Here is a 16,132-nt window from a genome sequence, read left to right on the forward strand (position 1 = left end):
AAAGCTTCAGAGTTAAAGACTCTTGTTTCAAAATATCTTATCGTAGCCTCTTCTATGACAGTGTGCCAGTTGAGAAGTCTCAAATAATCAAAATGGTTTGCTTCTTTTTGTATCAAACAGGGTCTTAAAACATTCAGAGTTTTACAGCTGAAAACAATATAAGCCACTAGCTTATATCCCAATGCATATATTAGCAACTGTAAAATAATGCAATATGCTCCATGAGAAATCAGAACAAACTACCAGAGGTTCAGAAGTAGCCGTACATACATACCCATGTACGTATTGTTTTGTGTCGTGATAGTCCATGCCCTATTTTCTTTGTAAAGGGATCAAGCAATTACAAAAGGGAGAAAAGAATGTTTCAGTTCATAGACTCATAGAGCAGTAGGGCTGGAAGGGGCCTTTATTCATCCTCTAGTCCAGCATCTCTCAAGACTATATGAAAGGGTCCTGAACAAACTTTAAAAATGGATCAACAAATTGGAATCTTCTTCTTTAAAAGACAGACATGTGGGAAACCAAGGCTTTTCCCTTGCAGGCTGGCAGAGTTCCAGCCTGTGAGCAGGGGCTTGGGGCCTATGAGAATTTTTGGGCTGATACTGACAGCTAATTTTTAAGGAGCCATATCAGCTGATACTGATCTGATGGCCGATACGCGGCCCGGCCAGTGTTGGGTTGATAAGGCTGTTGTAGGTGAAGGGGGGTGAAGGAAGGGGCGAGGGGGTCAGAGAGTAGATTAAGGCCCCTGTGGTGGTGAGAGAGGGACTGGGGCTGAGGCAGGCGCTGCACAGCCGGGGAGGGCATGGGACAAAGCCCCAAGCATGGGAAGGCTGCATGCACCTTGGGAGGGCATGAGGGATGTGCACCCCTGGATCTGTGCATGGAGTGAGGGTAGGCTGCCGCTGCAGGCTGGGACCAGGCTGAGCTGGGTTGCGCTCTGGGTGGGAAGTGGCAGCACTGGGAAGGGAGTCAGGGGGAACTGCAAACACCCCAAAGTTTGGTGCCACCTGGAACTGCATCCACCCCAAACCTCCGTCCCAGCGCCGATGCCTCCTGTCCCAAGTGCAACCCACCCCAATCCCCTGCCAGGAAGAGCCCGATGCAGCCCTGGCCCCAGCCCACCCTTGCCCTAGGTGCCCTCAGTGGCAGGGGCCGTCCCCTGCCAAGCCATTCGCGGCTCCGCCCCGTGCTGTGCCCCACCCTGCCACACTTCCTCCCTCACTGCAGGGGACCTTGATCTACACCCCACCATGCCCCTTCCTCCACAACAGACTTACCAGTAGGACTGCACTAGTGGGCAGACTTACCAGCTGGTGTGGTGCTGCTGCAAAAGGTTGTTAATGCATGTTTAAGAGATCCAAGACCCCGGCTACAGAGGAAGGTCAAACCCCTCATAGATCAAATTCCCTCCTGGCCCCAAATACAGCCATCACCCCCCCGAGAAGAGGGAAGGACCCTCCCTTCAGTCTTCTCGTAACAGATTAACAGGGGCATCCATCTCTCTGCGACTCAGGCGCAGGTGGAAACAGACATTAACTTCGCAGTATCTGCACGTGAAAACAGACATTGACCCCGCAATGTCTGCATGTGGAAGCAGACATTAACTCTGCGGTATCTACACAGGGGGTCAAACCCATCCAGCCCCACGTGCCAAGCCCGGCACTCACCCGTACCGACGCCTCGCAGCCCCCAAGCCGCCAGGCCCCTCAGCAGCGCCTCAGCCGCCATCCCGCCGCCGCCACCTTCGAACCAGCCAATCGGCGCGGCCCGAGAGCGCCAGCCAATCGCTACCCGCCGGAAGAAGCTGCCTGCGGCACCTGCGCCGTGCAGGGCGGACGTGACGCCCTTGCGCCAGGGTCCCGGAAGTGGCCGCGGGGAGCGGCGCCGGGCGGCACCTGCGCAGTGCGGGCCGGGCCGGAGGCAGGCGGTGGAGGGGCGGGGCCGCGGGGTGCGGAGCCAGGGAGCGCGGAGCCGGGGCTCGGCAGCACCGCCCCGCCACCCGCCCGGCCTGCCCCTGCCCCTGCTGCTGCTGCTGCTGCCTGCCGCCGCCGCCGCCGCCGCCGCCGCCGCCACCATGAGCTTCTTCGGGTTCGGGCAGAGCGCCGAGCTGGAGCTGGTGCTGAGCGACGCCGAGAGCCGGCGGCGGGTGGAGCACAAGACGGAGGAAGGCAAGAAGGAGAAGTACTTCCTCTTCTATGACGGCGAAACCGTGTCCGGCCGCGTCGCGCTCACGCTCAAGCACCCCAACAAGCGCCTGGAGCACCAGGGCATCAAAGTGGAGTTCATCGGGCAGATCGGTCAGCGGCGGGGGGGGAGATGGGGGCGTGGTGAGGGGTGGGGGCCTGGGGGGGTGTGGGGTGAGGCCCTGCTCTCACCCTTTCCCTGCATAGGGGGTGGGGGTGAGACCTTGCTCTTGTCCTGCCTGAGAGGCAAAGTGCACGGGGGAGCAGGTAAGCCGCGCTTTTGCCCTTGCCCTGTCTGTGGCAGGGGTCGGGTTGGGTACTCACAGCTTCTCCTTGGGCTGCCCCCCACTCCCCCCAGCGGTCCTTGTGCTTAAGGCCAGAGGGCCTGCCCCCTCCTGTGCTGAGCGGTGCGATGAGAACTGCTGCTTCCCAGGCAGAAATGTCTGCAAGGAAAAGTGGGGTAGGATCCCTGGTGTCGGCTTGCTCACTGCCGTCCCTCTGAATCCCCTGCCAGATCGGGAGGGTTTGATGGCAGCCAGGAGATGCCTTCAGGTATCTTCCAGTCTTGTTCTCACTTGTGTGGTGACTTGAGGGATCTGGCCCTCTCTGCCTGTTGATTTGCACCTTTCATCTGTACCCTCCTGGTAGTCACATGGTGCTACCAGCTGCGCCCTTCTTCGTTCTCCTGTCCTTTTATTCCTAGATGCCTGTTTGCATTTCCTGTGCTCGTGGCAGGGATGGGCCTGGCTGTGTTGGGGCGCAGCGGTTATGTGGAGGGCAGCAGGGTGTCTTGTGGCACGTGCATTTCCAATTGTTAGCTGCACGCTGGAAGTTAGATGGCTCTTGGGATCCTCTTTCTTAAGCCTGCAGTTCCAGCTGCCTTGTTTCTTTTGGATTGTGGAGTGCATTCATCTTCACAGTCATTCAATAATCTGAATTATTGTTGTGGTTTCAGTTTGAATTTGGTGACTTGACATGGTGTGGATGTATTATGAAGTGTTTTCCATGCCTGGTGGTATGGTTGGTGCCACACCCACCATTTGACTGCTGTAGAGAAATAATCCTTTGGTGGACTCGCTGGAGTTTAAAGCACTGATAAGCCTTTTAAGGTGCTGCATGAATAGTGTCAGTCCTGAAGGAATAAAAAGCATGTGCCAGGCCGTGGATATGTGATCCATCCAGTTCTGAACTAACATTGGAAACGAACATGAGCTGCCCCCACTTTGTTTTATTGCAACCAGCATGTTCAGCCCGAGACTGAAAGCACCGCTTCGTAATCGGAGTGAACCACATGCCCACCCCATGCTTGCCAGTCCTCTATCTCCCCTTAATGCCATGATGCTGTTTGTGAGGTGTACAGGGAACCTGCAGAAAGCTGTATATAAGCAGGTGCATTAGAAGAAACTGGTTCTAATCTCCAGCTGGAGGGCTGTAATTAAAATGAGCGTGGCTGGACTTCTGCTCTGGAACTTATAAACTATGTAGCCTTGGGCTGCTCACTTCACTGATCTGTTTCTTCATTTGTGAAATGAACTTAATAGTTACAGAGCATTTTTGAGTACTGGTTTTCTTGTAGTGTATTGAATTCAGGAAGGTCTACATAAATGATGCCTGTTAGTGGTATAAAGAGAACTTTCATGACCACACTGGAAGCTTGAGTTGCTTTTGGTCGTAAGAAACCCCCAAACTCTAGCTTAGAGGCTGAAGTAATTAACTGCATTTTTTTAGCAACTTCCATTTTAAAATGCCTCATGCTGTATCATTTGAATCTATTTTAAGATCCCTCAACCCTGTGAGGTAGGTGAGTATTAACCTGTTTTCCCAAGAGGGACACTGAGGCAAAGAGAAGCAATGTGACTTACTTAGGCTCAGAGAGGATCTATGGCAGAGGTGGGAATCTGGGAGCCCTGTATCTGGTTCTCTGGTTGATATCCAGGTCTGGTTTTCTTCCTGTTGCATGTGGGTGCAGATGTAGTTTTGGATGTTGGTCTCTGTGCAGTAACTGTCCTGTGATCATCACAAAACTGTTGGAAGTCTTAAAAAGAAATTGGAATGCAATATTCTGGCTTTGGTGAACAGCTCAGATTGCAGTTTATTCTGTTGTTTGAAGTGCTAATGTCATCTTAAATATGAAAGAACCTCAGTTCCTTGTTTAAAGGTCTGTCAAGTGTCAATTTCAGACCTTTTTCAGCTGTTACTGAGAGCTTAGTATACTGGCAGCCTGTTTTTTTTCCCCATTTGAATTCAATTGGTGCCTTTCCTTGCATAGTAAGATGATCCGTTTCTCTTTGTATGTCACACGTGTTCCCAGCACCTCACCAAGCAGCCTCCTTTCGCCATGGAAGTGCATTAGTGGAGAGAGGCGACTTGACTTCTGTTTATTTGCCCTTCACTTATACCCAGTGGCCCTAGCCAGAATGAGAGCTTCATTGTACTGGGTGCAGCACAGACAAGTAAGAGGTGTTCCCAGGCAAAGATGTATAAGTTGGACAAAAGGTTGGGAAAGAGGGAGTGTTATCCTGTAATTTACAGAAAGGAAAATGAGGCAGAGAGAGAATCGGTGACTTGTCCGAGGGCATGCAGTGTAGCAGAGCAAGGAACTGAGCCCAGGTTTCCCAAATCTTGGTTCGGTTGAACTCCAAAACCACCCTATAGGTCTTCTCTGTTAGCAAGGGTCAGCCTCAGCGCTGACCTTGGTAGGAGGCTAATCGAAAATCCTGACTTAGTCATGCTTTTAGCTTAATAAGGTGGTCCGAGCTTTGCCAAAGAGCTGTGATTACAGCACCAAGGGTCGTACTTCATGTACAAAAACAAGTGAAGGGTCGCATTTACTCTTGTGTACAGCATGGAGCTGAGTATAGGTTCTGGGTTGCACCATAACTGCCTGTCAACTAGGCTCTAGATGGAATATAATATAGTGGGACTATAGATATTTTTAGGTTGTTTCCATGTTAAAATAGGGCTCTACTTGGTCAGAGCTGTCCTAGGGAAGGGGAGGGAACAGGAGAGTATTTGCCTATGTCTCTTAAAGGTAGTTTGAGAGTGTGCTCCCCTAATATCATCCTAGCCAGAAATACATCCATGACAGAACCAGTGACTGGCAAAAACTGTTAGCTGCGCTTTACTCTGCAGGGTCTTATGCTGAATGCTGGCCAAGTGCGGAGTCAGTGTTTTGGTTTTTTTCCTTTTTTCAGAAGCTAACAGAGCCACCTTTGCTCTCACAGGTGTTTTAACCTTTGTTGTTAGGAATGAGCAGTGACAGATGGAAGCTTTGTAGCCCTTCTTTTTCACTCGTATTTCTCTTCCTGGAAAAGCCTTGTTGTTTCATTTTGGTTAGAATTGCAGTGCCTCAGCCTTGAATGTGAGACCCTGCAGGAAGGGATTAGAGGGGATGGCAGTAGGTGCTGTGTTGGGTCCTTTTTTTGCTGGCTGTCTGGGTATGCTGATTACAGTTCGATCTCTTCACTGTAAAGCTGAGCAAGATGTTCTGGTTTGTTTTAGTGTCCAAGGATAGGAAAGCTGTAGAGAGATCAGGGGCATCTTTACTCCCACCTTCATCCTCTCTGCCTGCTTTCATGAGAATGATATGTTCACAAGCCTTCTGTTTTTGATGCCAGCCTGTTCTGTTCTCATACTTGCAGGCTGCATAGTTTACATCAGCTCATGAGCTACCAGATTCTCCATCTTGCAGTTGCAGAATAATGATCCTTTCAGAGGATCCTCAAAATTTTAACACACTAACTGACCAAAATTAGTGAGATGGATAGGTGCCTTTGTTTGTCAAATGAGAGAACAGGCATGAACATGGGGAGGTGTGCAGGTAATGCTGCAAACCAGTGGTAGAAGCAGAAAAGACCCCTGGAGCCTGGACCCTCTTCACTGAGGTGCTAGCACTAGTTTCATAGTAGTTTGGGGTCAGAAGGGACCAGAACAGATCATCTAGTCTGACCCCCGCCACTGGTAGGAGTACATGTTGGGATCACGTGACCCCAGACAGGTGTTTGTCCAACCTCTTTTTGAATTTACCCAAGGTAGGAGCCAAGGACCACTTCCATAGGAAGTTGGTTCTAGATCCTAGCCGCCCTAACAGGAAAATGGTGCCTCCTAATCTCTAATCTGAACCTATTCTCCATCAGCTTCTGGCCATTCTTCCTCATCATCCCAGGTGCTGCTGGGGGGAATAGGGCCCTTCCTATTTGCTGCTGAGCTCCCGTAATGAGTTTGTAGGCAGTCACCAAATCCCCCCTCAGCCTACGCTTGCTGAGGCTGAACAGGTTCAGGTCCCTCAGCCTCTCCTCGTAGGGCCTGCCCTGTTGCCCTCGAACCAAGTGGGTAGTCCTCCTCTGAACCCTCTGAAGGCAGGCCACATACTTCTTAAAGTGCGGTGTTCAGAACTGGACGCAGTACTCCAATTCTGGCCTGACCAGTGTTGCATAGAGGGGAAGTATCACCTCTCTGGACCGGCTTGAGATGCATCTTTGGATGCACGACAAGGTGCAGTTGGCTTTGCTGGCTGCGGTCTGGCATTGCCAGCTCATGTTCATCTTGGAGTCAGTAATGACTCCAAGATCCCTTTCTGCCTCTGTGCTCGCAAAGGGGGAGCTCCCCAGCTTGTATGTATGCTGTGGATTCCTTCTTCCCAAGTGCAGCACCCTGCAGTTATCTACATTGAAGCCCATCCTGTTATCATCCGCCCACTTCTGTAGTCTGTCTAAATCAAATTGCAGCCTCTCTCTCCCTTTGAGCATGCCTACCTCTCCCCACATCTTGGTGTCATCAGCACTAGGAGGAAGAGAAGATGCAGAAACCTGTGGAACCAAAGGGCATGTACAACAAGGTTACGGCCTTGTTTTTCCTGGCTGTCAAAGTGACCTCCCCTGGCAGCCTATTATTGTGGCACTACCTCAGACTTTTGTTTGTCTTATGGTGTCTGGCCCAGATGGAAAGATGAAGTGTGACCCTTTGTATGGAAAGGGCAAGATTTCCTGAGAGACCTTCTCCTACAACAGTGGTGAAGGCTAGCTTGGGGAGACACTTGGCAGCAGAGAGTTTCCTTTCAACCGTGAGTTTTCCCTGTGGTTCCATCCTTGCAGCTGACCCTCTCATGTGGCATTGAGCAGCACTGCTTAACCCATCATCTTTTCTTCCTAGAGCTCTACTATGACCGAGGGAACCACCATGAATTTGTGTCTCTGGTGAAAGACCTGGCCCGTCCTGGCGAGTTCACTCAGTCACAGACATTTGACTTTGAATTCACACATGTGGAAAAGCCTTATGAGTCTTACACTGGGCAGAATGTGAAGTTACGGTGAGTCTCCTACCACTGTTGTATTTTTCTGTCCCATTTGTTTTTGCTGTACATAGTTTTCAAGCAGTGTCAGACTATCATGACTTGCAGCTTGAGCCTTGGCACTGTACTTACCCTAATCAAAAGTACAGGGGCTAGTAGTTAACTTTAGCAGTACGAGTGTCTGGGGACTCAGACTGAGGGTCAAATGGTTGAGCACAAACAGAACTACAGTCTGGCTTAAATAGGCAAGGGGCAGCTGAAATTCCTGTAAAGAGTTGGCTGTTCTGATAGTGTGATTAGGAAGACTCTGAGCATGGGATATCAGTCTCACATTACATGCTGTGGGAAATCAGAGAACTTCAAAGGGGTCATCTGCATTATCCATTTTTGGAGATACAGATGTGTTGGAGGGTGTAAGGGCCTAATTTAAGCAGTGCAGCTGCTCTTAAACTAACAATTTTCTGTTACCTGCAGAAGTTCACCATAACTCTGCTAGCCAGACTTCTCATAAGTTTCTGCAGGAAGTAGGCTTCCCAATATCTCGGCCTGCTTCCCAGCAGGAAGGCAGTTAAAGGAGGTATTGGTAAAATGCTATATCCAGCTGCAAGAGGCAGCTCATTCCAATTAATGCTGCATGATGACTGGAAAAGTAGTGAGAGGGCTGTTTCTGAGGGCAATTTTCCTTTAATCGATACTTAGTAAATAATGAGCACTGGGTTATGCAGTGCTTCCCTGACCTGGCTCTTTTAAACTGAATTGCTGCCATTTACGTGAGTATCTTTAGCCCATCATACAATTGTAAAATCATAGAAAAGTAGGGCTAGAAGGGACCTCTGTAGGTCATCTAGTCCAGCCTCCTGCATGCAGCAGGATCATCCCTACCCATACCATCCTGTGCAGATCCATTGTGTAATCTCTTAGCAAAACAACAGGCAAGCCCAACACACAACCAAAGACCCAACACCCTCACCTGTCACAGGTAGAGCAAGGGAACCATAGTGACCAGTGGCCTGCTGCAAAGGTTGTTAAACTATGCTCTACAGATCCAAGAAAGAGGGTCACTCTCTGTTTGGGAACCACTGTATAGTCTTGTGTCTTGGGTTGTTAAAGCCTGTGCGGGCAGGGGCATATTGAAAAGTTAAATACTGCATAAGAATATCTGTTGTCTCCTGCAAAGGCCAAATACATGACAGGGGAAGCCCTGTTCATCCTTCTTCTTCCTTGCTTTCCATAATTTAGTTGTACCTCCTCTCCTTTCAGTGACTTGATTTTTTCCAGGCACACTTTAGCCAGGGCTGGTCCTGGCAGAAGGCTCATTTTGCTCACGCCTGATATTTGGCCAGGGATGAATGCTAAATTATGAGCACATAGGGCAAAGATAATGGAACTCATCTCCCTCCTGGGACAGCTTTCTGAGCAGTTGTGCAATTCTTGAGGCTGTGCATTGGGCTCAGTGGCAAAACATGGCTTGTCATGGTCCCTCTGTTGTGTGCCCAGAGCTGAATGAGGCGTCGTCTTATTCAGGTCTGTTATAGTTTAAATGGCAAGAGAACCCCAAATTTCTAGTGGCTCTCAAAAATTTATTTGGCAATAAAATGAATATTATGTTGCTACTTCAGTCTCTTGACAGGGTTGGCTAAATACATTTCAACTGTCCTGTAATCAGGCCTACTTATTTTAAGCACGCCCTAGATGTACACACATGCCTTGCTGTTGCTTTGCGGTTCACACATTACAAATTCTAGTTCAGACACAGATTTTAAAGATACCTTGTAAATGCAAAATAGTTGTTGAGTCAGATGCAAAGGCTGGATAACGTCATGATCCGTACCACAGCGATGTAGGTGGAAAGGAATGTGATTAAATCTCCTGCTTCGGGGAGGTAACTTGGCAGCTGCTCGGCCTTACAGTGATGAGGTCTAACTGTAATTGGCCTGTGTACAGCATTGTAAAATAGGTCAGCTGGGTAAGGAAGGATTTTTACCTCTCCCTAAACCATGGGGGATTGGCTTTTAAATGTCACCCCATCTCCTTTTTCTTATCCTAATGCTTCCTTCCAGAGCTTCTGCATCTGCTGCCATCTGTGCATGCTCTAACAGGTGAGGGGTTTCCTTACAGGTATTTCCTCCGAGCTACTGTCAGCCGCAGGCTAAATGATGTGGTGAAGGAGATGGATATTGTTGTGCACACGCTCAGCACTTACCCAGAACTCAATTCCTCTATCAAGATGGAGGTGGGGATTGAGGATTGCCTGCACATCGAGTTTGAGTACAACAAATCCAAGTAAGTGTCCAAAGGTTGCCTGCTGATTAGAGCTCCCTGGAAAGCGGGGCACTGTGCAATCTGCTGGCTAATTCAATGAGATGTGCAGATGTTATGTCAGGGGAACCTATCATTCCTCCTAGCCTCCCATGTGCTGCAAATCTCAGCCCACCTACCATGGCCTTGAAGTGCAGATGGGTCCATCTGTCCCAACATACTGAATGTGGGATGCAGATTTGATGCATCAGTTTATTTTACTCTGGCATAATCTTCCTGTTGTTCTGAGCAAGGCAGTATTCTCAGGTACCCCCAAGACACAGCTTCTGCTGTTTGCTAGATGATACCATTAAATATGGGACTGTCATTGTTAATCTGGTAGAAAAGTTAGAATTAACCCTCGTAAGCTACGTTTTTTTTGCATCCCTCCCAGGCAGTTCTTGAGGGTTCTCCTGCAAGGTATCAATCATGCTAGTAGCAAATGACCTAAATAGCTGATATAGCAGACTTGGATTTCATTGTTGAAATCCAAAACCTCTCATCTTGTTTTTTTTTCTGATGATCCCATGCATACTTGCCAGTTTCCCAAGAGAACTGGAGGATGAAAGCCTGGTTAGTTAAAGCAGGCCCGTTTGGGTGCTTGGGATTCCCGTGAAGTTTAGAGTGGAGATGTGATGGTGTAGATATATGGAAGTATCTGACCACATCTTGGCTCTTCAGTCTGTGCCCTGCGCTATATCAGGTGTGGGATGGACCATGGTGCTCTTTCTTGTCCCTTCCAGGTACCATTTGAAAGATGTGATCGTAGGAAAAATCTACTTCCTGCTGGTGCGGATCAAGATCAAACACATGGAGATCGATATCATCAAGAGAGAGACAACAGGGACTGGACCAAACGTTTACCATGAGAATGACACAATAGCTAAATATGAGATCATGGATGGAGCCCCTGTGAGAGGTCTGGAGGGTTGGGAGGGTTTCTTTTTTGTTTCTGTTCTATAATTTTGGGGGAGCAGAGCTGCTCAAGTACTGGGAATGTGGGACTGCATAGGAATCCCATAGCGTCTTCAGCTGAATTCCCATTTTCTTATATAGTAATATGCCTTCTGTTACATTCGTGAATCTTAGGCACCTTTGTCAAATACCAGAAACATGAATCTTCTGCAACATGTGAGATATCAAGGCACAGAGAGGCTGGGACTGACGGTCTCTTTGCAGATTGGCAGAGGAATAGACTTGGAGCCATTACTGACACAAATTTAGTCTAAGTGAAGCTGAGAGGTGGTGTCCTGTTGCCACAAGCCCCTGTGCCAAGCCCTTGGTGATGGTATTAATTTGTAGTGTATTTGTAACTCTATTCCAGAGTTGCCACATCTCTCGCTACAGCAAGCATCATCCCATTCTCTCTTTCCTGCTGCTGTAATGTTGTAGGTGATGGGTCCCTGGGCTTACAGTTAAGGAGGGGGTATAATGTTACTAAGGTCTAAGCACATAAACCACTACACTGGGAATGAAGCCATTTGGCTTGTATCAGCAGCAATACACTTTGGAAGAATGGGAGGGAAAGGCTTGCAAGAGTTGGCGAGTTGTGGTTTGATCTCATTGTGCTGGTGTCCTCTGCAGGGGAGTCCATTCCAATCAGACTCTTCTTGGCGGGCTACGAGCTGACACCAACTATGAGGGACATCAATAAGAAGTTCTCGGTGCGTTATTACCTCAACCTGGTGCTGATAGATGAAGAGGAAAGGCGCTACTTCAAACAGCAGGTAAGAAGGCAGAAGTGATGCTGCATCATGGTGCAGGATTGCATCTAATTTTTAACATAGCATCTAGAAAGGTCCTTTAAAACTCACAACAGGTCAGTTTTGGGCAGCGCCCCATGTGGTGCTCACTAGAGCTGTCCCGCCTAGGGTGGGCATGGAGAATGCATTAGAAAACACTAGCTCAGATAGGTGTTTGTGTCCAGTTAAAGGAATGGTCTTAATGGGGGGCACGACCTACTACAGGCAGCTCCCTTGGTTCTTACTGATTCTTTGCTCTGTGCCAGGTGCTGCTGTCCTTCTCCTTAACTGTGGTGGCGCTGCCTTGTATATTAGGACACAGCTAGCATCTAGTGGTTGCTCCTCATATGCCTGGCCTGTTCTGCATGGAGTTTTGCCACCTGGCCATCCACTGCATTGGGAGGGATCCTTCCTAGGAACTGTAATAGTTTTTCACAGCTTGAAGGGGCAAGAGTGGAATATGCCAGCACATGACATGTCCTTTACTGGAGGTAGATGCAAGTTACTGCTCTGTCACTTTGGATCCAAGGCTGAGGAGCTCCTGGGTAGAGCCACCATTGCTACTACAATCCTAACGGGTTTTGCTATCTCTCCTCCATAGGAGGTGGTGCTATGGCGAAAAGGAGACATCGTGAGAAAGAGCATGTCCCACCAGGCAGCCATCGCCTCTCAGCGGTTTGAAGGGACGTCCTCCCATGCTGAGGCCAGGACCCCCAGCCAACCTGCAGAGAACAACAGCCGGCAGTGAGAGACCTATGGAACGAGGCTGCTGCGGAACCTGAGATTCTGGAGCCAGTGGCAGCAGTGAGGGGAAAAGAAGATATTTCAGAGACTTACGACAATAAATATCCGTTTTTGACTTAACTCCTTTCTTCAAAGGACCACGGGGGTAGGGTGGGGGAGGGGGCAACATGAGCTACAGCAATGATGGCACAGAGTTGAACATACCCTAGTGCTCCCCAGTTGACTACATTCCTCTGGGGTCACCTGTTTTTACATGTGCAGGAGTCTTGGAGCTGGCTGGCTTCCTCTTTGCCACAAAACCTCCCATCCCCCACTTCCCACCCCCTTCAGCCTGGCAGCAGGGAAGGGGGAGCATGGAAGGGAAATGGGATTTCTTCTCCGTGTTGTGCATGTGGTTTTGGTTGTGGAGTGGAATTTTGCTGCCATCTAGGAGTCTTGGTGCGGTGAGGAGGAGGGAGTGTGGCAGCATTTTAGCTGTACAACAAGAGTGCGAATGAGCAAGTGGGGAAGGAAGCAGTTTCAGCTGGAGGCGTAGCCTGTTATAAATTCTTTGGTCCCTGTTTTTTCTTCCCCTTCGCGCTTTTCTTGGACTCCCTGCTGCAAATGGGTATATAACGGTTGTTGAATCAGCCTGGTGACTAGAGCAGAACTGTCGCCTTGGGGAGCACAGCAGGTGGTGCGTCCCTCTCTTCCGAGCTCTGGGATGCAGCATCTTGTTGAGGGGGTGTGGAAGGTCAAACACGAAAGGCCCAGGCAGCTGACGGGTGGTGGATGCTGGGTAGTGCAGTGGCTGAGGGAATGCGAGCTAGCAGAGCAGCTGAATAGTGAATCTGGGGGAAACTGCTCATTGCTGAAAAAGCAGAGTCGGTATTGTCTGTCTTGGAAGCTCAGGCTGTTGGATGCAACTGAGTCCTCATATTACAGCCAACCTCGGACATCTAAGTCCTGGGAAGTGCTCTTTGCGATAGATCACAGTACAACAGATTCCATGTACTGCTGTGTGTGCTGAAATGGGAAGCAGTGCAGTCAACTCAATTTGTACAAGGGAAAGTGCTGCAGAGCAAGAGGTTGAGGAATTGGTGCCATTGCTTGAGAAGCTGCTTGTGTGAGAGCATTTTGTGTCTAGTTCTCCCTTTGTCTTATTTATCCGAGCTCAGCCTTAGGATTTGCCTTAGGCGGGGTGCTGAGGTCAAAACCTCTTCCATGTTGAGAGAACAGCTTTCACAGTGGGTGGAGGAGGGTGAGGATGCTGGTTGCAAAGTTTAAACACCTGCACTTGAAAGGCTTGCTGTCTGCTCCCTTGAACTGTGGGCCTGGGGGTTGCTGTTCCTAGCAAGTGTGGATGTCATTGTTCAAGTAGAGGCCTTTACATCTATTAGGTCACAACAAATCAGTGGTCAGTGTCTGCTTCTACGCAGATGAGTGATGGAGGCCTGATGAGAATGAGTGGGACTGTCTTTTGGGCCTGCTAGCTGAGGATCATGTCAGAGGATGCCTCTTGCTCTCAAATTCCATTTAACTTTGGGAGGGCTGCTGCATTGTGAGAGAGTTTGTGGCAGAGATTAAGTCCTCCTGTAAATCTGAAGTGGCTTTTTAAACTTGATTGACTGCATTTGGAAAATAGCCATCCTTTTGAGATGCCCTTCCAGGAAGCAGGTATTATAGCCGTCTTCCAGCAGAAGGACATGAAAACCTGAACTAAATTCTGGGACATTAGTTCCCTCAAATGGGATCTGCACTGATGACTTCCCCTGTAGTTTTGTAGCTCACTGGGACTCTGCCTGGCTTGGTTTTGAATCCAGAATTTGTTCTGTCACTGTCTGCCGGTTGGATACAGAACTGTTTTCTTGCTGCTGGGAAGTTAAAGCATCTTCAACCTCAATTTGTCAGACAGTGCCACTGTGCCTGTTGTGGGGAGTGTGGGATCTGGGTGGGAGGGGGAGATCTTTATGTAGTAAGAAAGCTGCTGTAGTTCAGTGATACATGTGTGTTCTGCTTGCCAAAGTGAGTTATTTTTCACTCATCCATCATGCGTAGGACTACGGTTCTTAACCTAGCTGGAGAGTCCTGCTCTGTTGCAGAGGACACTAATTGCCTCTTTTCTGCTGTGAACTATAGTGTCATGCCATGTTCTGCTCTGTAGTAGTGAAGGTGTGTGGCTTACTCTGCCTCTTTCCATGAGAAGTCTGTGCTCTGAGCTGGAACTATGGTCTCTTTTCTCAGCCTGAACTGGAGACTTGTATGGGCAACTGTCTTATTACATCAGGAAAGGAGACAGCAGCATGCTTTGGGACTTGTGTACCCAAGGAACTTGTCATTCCTCCTGACACTAATTTAATGAGCTCTGGCCCCTGGGGAGGGATAAAGGCATGCTGTGGTAATGCATAATGAGTTGGGATCAGGTGATACTCCCTTTGGGAGCCACTTGGGGTAGCAGATTGAGGCAAGCACAGCAATTATTTTAAATTTAAGCTATTTAAAACCCTGACCCTCCCTCTTTACCTCACTCTTACCCAGCCCCAAAACCATCCTCTTTTTGCTTGCTTCTCTTGGTCGTTGTATGCATTGTGCTGAGCGAGCTCAGTGGATGAAGTTGTCTGTGGATTAGGTGAGTTTACTTACTGTTGAAACTCGGTAGCAAATGGTGAGAATTTGGTCTCAAGTTGCACGTGGTGATTCTATATTTTTGGGTGGGAGGGGTGGTTTAGCAGGGAGAGTTTCAGAGGTGTTTGCTCATCACGGTTGGAGAAGGGGTTTAGTCAGGGAAGATGCATGACCAAGCGTGTTTTTTCTGCTGTCTTTCCTTTGCCCCCACCTGTCTCCCGGGTTGTAAGACCAGAATTCCAAGTCTTCCCCCCCTCCCCCCTTTGTTTTACCTTTTTTCTGATTTGATCACTTGACCTGCTTTCCAGTTTGCCCACTTTGCTGGGTACGTAGGATCTTATCTCCTGAGGACAAAGCTGGAAGCCTCTCAGGAGTAGCAATGTTAACATACAAGGCCAGTACAAGACACTACAGAAGAGGGAGTTAAGTGAGAGAAGGGGCACTACAGTGTTTAGGCAAACCCCACGCTGGGGAGGTGGTAGGTGGTGCTTTGGTTGTTCCTTTTCCAGATGGAGATTTGCACTGGGGGGGGGGAAAGGGGGCAAGGAGTGCAGGGTGTGTAGGCACTGAACCAAGCAGTGCAACTTGTAATTAAGCCTCTGCCGTGTTTACATGGTTCTTAATTCGTTGTCTTTTCAATGACTGTATTTTGAAATTTGGTTTATGTCTCTCTGATTAAAAGGCCATCCTGGGCTTTCAAATGCTGTGCACAAGTTCGTCTGACTGGATTTGTATTGCAGCACTGAACTCTTCTACTTTTCTATGCACGGGTCACTTACCTGGCACCTTTTTGCGGGATAGACAAAGTGGTTTTGAGTGCCTCTACAGGTGTCAGCAGCGGTACTGATAGGAAAAGTAGCTAGCCAGCTTTAAGCCATGGTGGTTGGTGCAGCTACGATAGCCCAGATACTTGTTCTTTTTTCTTTGGCCCTACTTTTGTAGGATGAAGAGCAAGTCCTTTACTAAAGTAATTAACTCTGGTCACTAGATCAGCATGAGGGTTCCACTTTGCCTCTGTTTTAAAGCTCTACAGACCATTAAGGATTTGAAGTCTGCTTTGCAGCAGCTCACCTCTTGAAGAGTTTCAGTTTTGGACATATATTGTGCAAGTCACAGCCACACAGACTTGAGACCAGACACCGGCCTTTGCAGAACTTTGCTCCCTCCAGTCTTGGTGAAGACCTTTCCATGTGTCAGATGTACAGTGTCATCTTGGCATCATGAACAGTAAAGACCACCAGTCAAGTCAAGCCCTTCTGCTCTGGCTG

At 48.9% G+C, this 16,132-nt stretch overlaps 2 protein-coding genes across 3 annotated transcripts in view; one reads left to right on the forward strand and one right to left on the reverse strand.

Annotated features, from left to right (window-relative positions):
* The window catches only part of NCAPD3 (non-SMC condensin II complex subunit D3), a 43,544-nt gene extending 41,465 nt beyond the window's left edge, over nucleotides 1-2,079 (reverse strand). For both annotated transcript variants that reach the window (XM_090027854.1, XM_090027853.1), the window contains exon 1: nucleotides 1,671-2,079. In XM_090027854.1, coding sequence (XP_089883980.1) covers nucleotides 1,671-2,079 — 409 coding nt within the window. The remainder of the gene's footprint in view (nucleotides 1-1,670) is intronic.
* On the forward strand, nucleotides 2,078-15,577 carry VPS26B (VPS26 retromer complex component B). The gene is made up of 6 exons (XM_090027855.1): nucleotides 2,078-2,300; nucleotides 7,338-7,494; nucleotides 9,595-9,759; nucleotides 10,518-10,693; nucleotides 11,359-11,501; nucleotides 12,118-15,577. Exons 1-6 carry the CDS (start codon nucleotides 2,078-2,080, stop codon nucleotides 12,262-12,264), a joined length of 1,011 nt encoding a protein of 336 aa, XP_089883981.1. The 3' UTR covers nucleotides 12,265-15,577.
* Nucleotides 15,578-16,132: the final 555 nt, after the last annotated feature.

This window comes from Crocodylus siamensis, chromosome 14 (genome assembly GCF_052110815.1).
Source record: "Crocodylus siamensis isolate JL-2025a chromosome 14, ASM5211081v1, whole genome shotgun sequence".
In the NCBI taxonomy this organism is placed as follows: Eukaryota; Metazoa; Chordata; order Crocodylia; family Crocodylidae; genus Crocodylus; species Crocodylus siamensis.

Coding starts and splice junctions, on each gene's coding strand:
- VPS26B (XM_090027855.1), top strand. CDS start 2,078: ATGAGCTTCTTCGGGTTCGGGCAGAGCGCCGAGCTGGAGCTGGTGCTG. Junction 7,495..9,594: donor GGGCAGAATGTGAAGTTACG/GTGAGTCTCCTA, acceptor GTTTCCTTACAG/GTATTTCCTCCGAGCTACTG. Junction 9,760..10,517: donor TTTGAGTACAACAAATCCAA/GTAAGTGTCCAA, acceptor TGTCCCTTCCAG/GTACCATTTGAAAGATGTGA.